The sequence below is a fragment of the Lotus japonicus genome, chromosome 1 (genome assembly GCF_012489685.1).
Source record: "Lotus japonicus ecotype B-129 chromosome 1, LjGifu_v1.2".
NCBI classification, from domain to species: domain Eukaryota; kingdom Viridiplantae; phylum Streptophyta; class Magnoliopsida; order Fabales; family Fabaceae; genus Lotus; species Lotus japonicus.
This window is the reverse complement of record NC_080041.1, coordinates 98290817-98300167: the sequence shown is the minus strand read 5'-3', so window position 1 is coordinate 98300167 and position 9351 is coordinate 98290817. Positions and strand designations below refer to the sequence as shown.

The 9351-nt window shown below is 37.7% G+C and overlaps 1 protein-coding gene across 1 annotated transcript; it reads left to right on the top strand.

The window, feature by feature from the left end:
- The first annotated feature begins 5501 nt into the window (after nt 1-5501).
- LOC130728230 (uncharacterized) lies at nt 5502-8263 on the top strand. Its single transcript, XM_057579617.1, has 2 exons — nt 5502-5849; nt 7433-8263. The coding sequence occupies exons 1-2, from the start codon at nt 5657-5659 to the stop codon at nt 7660-7662; spliced, it is 423 nt and encodes a 140-aa protein (XP_057435600.1). The 5' UTR covers nt 5502-5656; the 3' UTR covers nt 7663-8263.
- Nucleotides 8264-9351: the final 1088 nt, after the last annotated feature.

Genomic DNA, 9351 nt, shown 5'->3' with positions numbered 1-9351 from the left:
AATGTGTCTGTAGTATCATAATAATGTTAAAGATAACATGACAAGAATATTTTAAGTAGGGTTGTTGAAGTGAAAGTTTAATAAATCATTCTTTAATAATTATATTATAAGCCTATTGTTCAAGGGGAGGGTATTGTTGCAAGTGCGTATGAGTCAATCCCAACTCCCAATTGTCTCTCCATTAAGGCCTAAACATGCAACCCTTAGGCCCAAGTGGCTTAATGATTTTGTTGAATTATTAATTATTAGTATTAAATAATTTTCAATTTCATTTCCTTTATTATTTGAATGTTGTGAGCTATACCTTGCTTATCCTGTTGGACCTCAATAAAAGGCCCAGAGTGCATGGATAGCTATACCTCAATAGTTTTCTTTTTCTTTTCTCAAGTCAAGGAAGTGGAAATAGAAAGGCAAGAGTGCTTCCTTTTCACGTAAGTTTTCAGAGAAAAAGAAAAGAAAAAGTTTGGAGAGAAAGGAGAGAGAGAGCAAGGGGGAAGAAGAAAAAGCTTGTAAAGAAGCAAGGGAGAAGAAGAAGTCTCGTGGGAAGCAAGGCAAGGGAGGAGAGTTGATCATCTTCTTCAAAACCATTCATCTTTCTTCCTCAATTTCTAGAAAGGTGAGGGCTTTTCCGGTCTTGGGTAGAGTCTAGGTTATATGTTTCATGATTCTTGTCCTATGAGTGCAAGTTTTGCATGATTTGATGATGGGTAATTTTTCTAACATGTGAAACTCTTATATGATAGAGTCTCTTCTTGGAACATGCTTTAGGGTTAAACTTCTGTTTTACCTTCTCTAATTGAGTGATGCCATGATTTATGAGAATTCTTAGACAAAACATGGCTAAACTTGATGTATATGGTTGGATCTAAGTTGATAATCAATAACATGTGTTAGAATGAGTTGTGTGATGATGATTATGAATGAAAAACTTGTTGGATTTTTCATGTGTTGTATGAGTAAGCATGATAACAAGTTTTGGAAAACCCTACGCTCTATGTGTGGTACGACCGAACCCTATTTACTAGGGTTTAGGCGACTTTTTTTTTTTATCTCTTTTGACTAATTGTTCAAGTTGTGGTAAGTTGCTGCTTGTTACTACTTGATATGTGAAAAAGCATGATTAATTGATGTATTATGGATGCTTGGCCGAAACCCAAGTGCTCTCTAGGTTTAGGCATCGATGTGTCTACATGTTGAGAGTTTGCTTGAATATTTTCTATCTTTGTGAGGAATGGGACAAAACCCTAAACCTCTTGATGATTATAATATGCATGATGACCTATTATCTTACCCTAGGTTATGGTATTAGTAATTAACCTAGAGATGTGAACTTCGCTTACAAGTAGTGATTATATGGTTATAGTGCTAGGTGATAGGCTATGGAGCATGAGAACCATGGTGCCGTTAGAGACAAACGGTGACTTGCACGCGAGGGAGATTTGTGGACTGACTGTGTGGTCTCCACGTGATAACCATGATTTAGTCATGGGATAAGGATTGACTGTTTTGGTCTCCTTGATAACTTGTGGATTGACTGTGTTGGTCTCCACGTGACTTAAGTCGACTGTGTTGGTTCCCTTGTATTGTTCATCTGCGGATGATCGAGATTGGATCCAAGGTGTTGAGGTGGTGGTGTTATGGTGAGGATGTTAGCCTAACTAAACTTTAGGATTACTAACTCTAAACATGAGAACATGAGACTGAAATTTCATTGTAATTTTACCATGAACTGTTATTTGTGATTTTGCATGGGAACTGACCCTCTATTATGTGTGTTATATGTTCTGGGGGGGGGGGGGGGGGGGCAGATGACTGTGTCCAAGAGTGCGGTGCGTTCTTGGGAGCTGATTCTCAGTGAAGGGCATAAGGAGGCTTGGGTGTCCGACGCGCACCAAGTCCGCCGAATATACGTCGGCAATGCCACTCTTTGGTGCACTGACAAGAAATGAGAGTGGATCTAGTCTCAGATGCTTACCAGAAGGGTGGAGCTACCATTCGCGCCCTTTCGTTTCCAGACGCCTACAATGGAGTCAGAGCAATCTTCTAACCAGGAGTCGGAGTTGGAGTCAGATCCATCTGAAGAGATGTCGGTAGAGAAGAGTGAACCACTAGTGGAATCCGAGGACCTACGGAAGGCTGAGGTGAAGGAGGAGGAACTTCCACCTGTGCAAGGAGAGCCTTGGAACTGGGAGGATCCATCTGATGACGAGCTGAGAGCCATAACCTTTACCATTGAGGCAAGACTTCAGTATCGCGCGAAAGCGGAGGATCTACTGGGCTGAGGAACCACATGCTGGAGCAATTCACGGATGAGCCGATACCGGATGATGACTTTACTTCTGAGGAAGAGGACGAAGAAGAAGAAGAGGAAGAGAACGAAGAATAGGGTTTTGGGTTGAGGGATATCTATTTTCTGTTTGGGGATGAGAGTTTTCGAGTTTGGGGGTATTGAACATTTTATTTCCTTTAGTTTGAAATATTCGAAAGTTTTGATGTAATTCTCTTTAGTTCAGACGTAACTTTCAACTCTTTCAGATGATTACTTAATTCAGAAGTTTTGCGTTATTGATTATTTCCGCGAGTTTAAAATGGTTAAGTTTCAAGATTTCGTAAAATTAGACTTTTGTCATTAATTCAAGACTAGTTAATTAACCGACGAAAATTTCTTGCGAAATCTATGATGGTTGGTTACTGTGTGACACTCGAGAAATCGGGGCGTTACACTTAGGCCCAAGTGGCTTAATGATTTTGTTGAATTCTTAATTATTAGTATTAAATAATTTTCAATTTCATTTCCTTTATTATTTGAATGTTGCGAGTTATACCTTGCTTATCCTGTTGGACCTCAATAAAAGGCCCAAAGATTAGTGTGTGTGCCCTTTAAGTGTCCTGAAAATATTGAAGTTGATATCAGAAAATTGAAGTTCTTTAAATGTCAACATGAAAGAACATAAGATAAATTTCACATGGAGGATTATAATATGGTGTTATCATGTTTCGTTAGAATCTAATAGAATAGCTGACTGGTTAAGTGAAAAATCTCATGGAATTTTGGTTTGCATGTATCCTCTCGAGATTGTAGGGATGAGAGTTACCTTCATGGGGTTGTCTTAGTTTATGATTTTTGTTTCTAGACCTTTTCCTTTTTTTTAAACAAGACCTTTTCCTTTCTTTAAAAAAATCACATGTATACATTACCCTCATTAAAATAATATTTTCGAATATGTGACTATTAATTTAATTTTTCGTGTTGTGGAACATTTAACTTATACAAATTTCCTAAATTTTTTTGAGTTTTTCTTTTACAACTTGACACTTGAGAAGAATATTAGTCTTGTACAAGGACAAGATTCTCTCAATTATACCTTTTCACTACATTTGGGCATTTGGCTGAGTTGACAATAAATATTTAAAATTTTCAAACTTTAATTAATGTAATTATTAAATTTATTATAAAAATAAATATGAAGATTTTATCCATTGAAAAAAGTATTAGAGAGAATTTCTCCCATTGATTGACAGATAGCACACATCAACTAAAAATATGTAACGTTAAAAGAAAAGTATTTAGGCTTAATTGTACTTTTGGTCCCATTTATATTCTCTGCATAATTTTGGCCCATAAAGTAAAAAAATTACAATTTTCGTCGCTCACCTTTATCTACTTTAGCAATTTTAGTCTTTCATTCTCTTTCAGTCAAATTCCTTATGTTTTTATGTCTGAGGTGGCTGTTTTAAATGATGTAGCAGGCTGGAAGAAGAGAAAAGGTTGACAAGGAGAGAAACATGAGGAGCACATGATCTTATTCTTTGCTTTTCCTTTCTCTCACCATGGAGCATCTTCACTATCTTCACCATGTTCATATCTCCAACCCATGCAAAACATTAGCAATAGCCCAACCTTCATCGACCTAAATCAGCTACCACAACCTCAACAATAGCCCATTTTCGCCTTGCCGTCAAACCCAGGCATTGAATCCCAAATCACCACTAGAAATGAAGAAGAAAGAAAGAACAATAAACCCCAACAAGTCAAACCCTATCAATCACCATCTTTCTCCTCAAATCACCACCTAAACCAGAGCCCAAACACGACCACAACCTCACTTCCCAACCTCTATGCCAAAGCCATGTGAATTAGACACGAGAAACCCCTATCTTAGTCTCCAACACCACCCACAATCAAACAGAGAGGAGATGAAGATGGGAACCTAGACGACAAATCAACAAGGAAGATTGTAATTGGAGAACTACGACTCAATTTTATTTCAACTATATGCGATGTATTTATAGTGTTTGCATCTCACACTTATATACCGCAATGTTATTTCCTAACTTACCATATTTTCTATTGTAGCTAACCACCTTCCTAATAACCATATTTTCTAACACAGGTTACACAGCTAACCACTTATCTCAATAACCACATTTTCTAAACACAACTAACCAACTTTTCAAATAACCACATTTTCTAGCACAACTAAACCACTTTTCCCAAAACTAGTAGTTTGAATTAACACCCAACACCCTTACTCCATAGGCCATCGAGTCACATCTGTCTCCATCCACCACCGCAACCTTCAAACCAGGCCACTGCGAGCAGAAATCCCTGCTTCGGTGAACCCCATCACCACGACTCGACATGTTCGTGTCTGCCACTTTGCATCGCAACACCATCACATAGGTCCTCCATGGAAATCGCCGCTGTCGTGTGTGGAGGTGCATCGCTTGAACCCATCGAGCCAGCCATCATGGATCTCCATGAACCTGTTTCTCTCCCCTACTCTCTATCTCTCTGTCATCTCCCTTTTGGACTAAAAGTGTAATTAAGCCAAGTCTTTATTACCTGCAAATTTTTTTGGTTACAGGAGGAAAATTAACAAAACAACAAAACAAAGAAATAGAATCTAAGAACAATGAATAAAAAACGAAGGAAGGCGGCTGCTTCCAGATTTGGACGGGAGACCCTAACCGACAAGCTTCCCGTGCTAACTTGTCAACGGTTTTATTCTTGGCTGGATCAACCTGCAGTAAACTGACATCTTGTAGACTAGCTAGGAGGGCACGAACACGGCATATCTCTTCCCTGTTCCAGTAGCTGGTAATGTTGGTCCCCTCTTGCAACGCATGAATTGCCCGCGGACAATCCGACAAACAAGACATGACCCTATATCCCATATCAAGAGCATGACGAAGCCCTACTTCCACGGCAAGAACTTCAGCAAGGAACGCTGAACCAGTGTTGTAATTTACTGAGGTTGCAGACAACCATGCTCCTCGAGAGTCCCTCACAATCGCAGCACACCCCATTCTGCTCACTAAGGGGTTCCAATTGCCGTCAACTGCAATAGTCACGGCCGTGGTGGAGGCCTGCAATTTAAAGTCATTGGTAATGGCCAAAAAGTTGTTGAAAATGGAATTAGGCAAAACTATTCTCACCACCCCATTACTATCTTAACCATTTATATTCCAAAAATACCCCCAAAATTTATATGCAATTTCAAATGCAGTATGTAATTTGAATTTCCCTTTCTTCCACTGTTCCTTGGTCCAAAGCTTCATCTTTCCTCCACAGTTCATGGCTTCTTCATCTCTCAACCCCCCTTCTTCTTCTTCAACTTGAACACTGAAACGTACATTGGAATCGTTGTATTGTATGGCTCCCGAAATGGAAAGAACCCATGAAGCTGAAGAAGATTCAGACTCGGAGTTGGAGAAATTGGAGTCTGATTTGAAGGGAATGGCGCACAAGATTCTGGAATACCGAGAAACTCTTCCAGATCAGCTCAAGTCCACTCTCGTTTCGGTTCTCGATGCCCACAGACCCCTTCTTCCACAACTCAACCCGGGTAAACTCCCTTTCTACTTTCTAGGGTTTTTTCTTTGAGTTTTATGGGGTGTCTTCAAATTTGAGAATTTAATTTAGTTCAATTGTATAATTTCATTAAAATAGGAAAAAGGTAACAACTTGGGGGTTTGGGCTTGATGGGGTGATCCAAAATTTGAGAATCACAGTGATGCATAATATAGATGATTTTCTTGTGAATGTGTCTTCCATTTGAACTTGCTTTCTCGATTATGTATTTCTGTTTTATGATCATGAGTGTGGTTCTGGGTTCTTGGTTTGTTCTATTTGTGTGATACTGTGGATGTGGATTTTATGGAAATTTAACCATTTTGTGTTGGATATGTGTCTATGTGAATGTTGCATATAATCTAGGTTGAAATCGGTGCTGTTTGGGATGGCTTAAATCTGGGTTTTGGTGCACTTGCTCCTACGGGCAATGATACTTCATTGTATTTCTCAGTTGATTGAGATTTCCAGTAGTTCTAGCTTTAGAGCTGATTCTGATTGCCTCACATTTTTTTTAATATATTTCAGTCCTTTTATTTTTTTTTATAGGCCAATGTTAGTTGTTAATTGTTAGTAAATTAGTTCCTTCGCCAGGATTCGAACCCTGACCCTTCACCCTGCAAAAAAAAAAAAAAATTCAGTCCTTTTATTGATCTTGTGAGTTTTGGACCTTTTAAACACAGTTTTGCTACTTGAAGTTATATATATTTGTTGTCATTTTAATACAAATATTGTCATGCACAGATTAGTGAAATCTAATTATTGTCTGTAGTTTCTTTGAGTAGGTAATCCATATACAATGCTGTGTGTAGATGCGTGAAAAGTATAGCACATTTGATTAGATTGAATTCACCATTCAGTCAGAAGAATATAAAAACGAAAATGCAGGATAGGCTATGTAGAGAAGAAAACCCAAATACTTTGCTGCTTTTGGTGATCTGCATGCTGGTAAAGCTTTTATTCTGTGATGTGAAAATGAGAAAATCACAGTGACGTATAGGAACTTAGCTTCTTTGTTTACAGGGGGTTTTAATATGCTATAATTTGCTTAGAACTGAACAAGAAAATCTGCTAACTTTTAAACTAAAATTTGCTTTTAGACACCATTGGTTAATATTTACTATAGCGATGGTTCAAGCTTATTTCAAAGTTCCAAGTTCATTTTGATTCTTGTGGACAAAACAAGTATTGTTTTTCAAATATTTAGAAAGTTGACTGATTATATGTTATTAAGTTGTACGTAAAGCTTCTTTTGTATCCCCTTGATGGCTGGTGTCATTTTCATCTTTCCTCCTACCTTTGATTTCTTGAGCTAAGTGCTAGCATTTGTTTTCCTATGTGTATTGTATGTCATTACTGTGAATCTCATCAAAACTGATGTAAAATAGTATTAGCAATGTCAGTCAGGATGTGAGTGGATACTTTGTGCCATTAGGTGGTTAAGACTTGTACTTATTTAACTCTTTCAAGATGCAATGCATTTTAGTTTTTTTACCAGTTTTTTTAGAAAAGCTTTTGTGGTGGTTGTTGTTGTGTTGTATTTAACGCCTCGGTGGTGACCTGATTTATATTGTACAGGTGCATCAGAACAAAACATTTCTAGAGAGGAAAGTTCATCTGCACCAGAAGATCCAGAAACTGCTAAGAAACTGAAGTTACTAGATGATAAGATCTCAAGCAATTGCTCTGCTATGCCAATTGTTTTGAATAGGATGAAAGACTGCATTGCCAAAATTGACAAGTTAGATTCATACAATGCTGCAAGCATACATCCAGCCTTCAAAAAGAAGAACACTGGACAAACCTAATGTATCATACTTTAGTTATTTAACTCAACATTTAAGAAGACAGCTCATCCAGTATTGACCAACTTCGATCTGTTCACAAGGTAGCCAAGTGTTCACATTTTCCTTATGCTGCAAGTATGACGAAAGCTTCATTTCAGACTTATTGCTTTGTTTGGCCATTTGTGATAATATTTCAAAAAGCATCCCTGGTTGCTGGATAATGAAGAAGTAAAGATAGTGAAGAGAAAGATTGGATATTGTATAATCCTTAACCTCATTTTCTATTAGCTTGGTCATTAATTGTGTGTAAACTTCATTTGTTGAACTTGTGTTGGCCTGACTTTCTTCCCTGATCCTTCGTTTGGGTATTCATGCACCGGTGGAGGAAAGCAGAAACTGTGATTATTTCGTGTGATCATTCCGGATATAGCCGAATACCACGTGAAGATTTTCATAGGAAGCCAGTATTTTGATCCTTGTTTTGTGCCATCCATTGTAGTGCGTTGGTCTGTATTTGGCCATGAAATGCTATTTTCATGGTAATTCTTTAAATTCAATAAAGTATTCTTATTTGAAAGGATAAATCAAATCAAATAATTCCTATAATTATGATTTTTATTTTTCCTTTTTTTATATATCTCTTGCTTTCACGGATGGATGAGTTTGCTAATATATATCTACTATTTTTCAAAATCTGATTTTTTTTTCCTTTCAAATTTTACGTGATTTACTTTTCAATCCGTTGAGATTCTCTTACTTACTTTTCCACCAATCCCTCCCATCACGCACGCATCGAGCCAATCAGGTTTTTTTAGTATTAATAATATTTTTTAAGGAAAATGCCATAGTGCACGAGACAGATTTCTCGTGTAATGCACGAAGTCAATTTGTGGCGGTTATAACCCGCTTGTAGTGTTAAAACCGCCAGAAATTGCGAGTTGGGTTTTCGCAATTTGTGGCACTTATGCGTTTGCATTTCGTGCATGACACGTCATATAATAATGCACTGCTGTTGTAAATCATTTCTTTTAGGATGATAATTTAATTTCCACCCGCATACGAGGATCCTTGTGGAATTGCCCAATGCTTTGTTTGGTAGATGTGAGTTTGTGAAGAGAGAGATAGGTTGGAGAGAGTTAGAGAAGAGAAAGAAGAAGCACCATTGTTTGGTAAGGGGAGAGAGGGGGAGAGAGAGAGGTGAGAAGGTGGGTTTTTGGGTCTCCCCAAAATGAAGAGAAATGGGGAGAGAGAGGAGAGCTGTTGCATTTATTCATATTATAACATTTCCAGCGGTTACAAGTTGTCAGGAAATAGTAAACAACCGCCAGAAATGTTTTGACACAATAAAAATTATTTTTTCTCTCTCCTCCACCTCATTCTTTCTCTTCTATCTCTCTTCTCTTTTTATCATACCAAAGTGAATCTACTCTATTTCTCACATATTTCTCTCTTCTCTACTCTCTCTTCTCTATCTCTCTATACTCTACCAAACGAAGCTTTAATAGGGCTCCGATCATGGGGATTTTTTTCGGTGGGAATAGGAATGAGGGTAAAAATTCTCCCAAGACAAATTTAGGGATGGGGTGATGATGACCTCCCCACCCCGTATACATACGTAAAATTTCAATAGTACCCTTAATAATGAAGTCAGGTAGCCATAAAAAAGTGTATAAATGACAATTAATATAGCCAATTATTTAAAAAAAACAA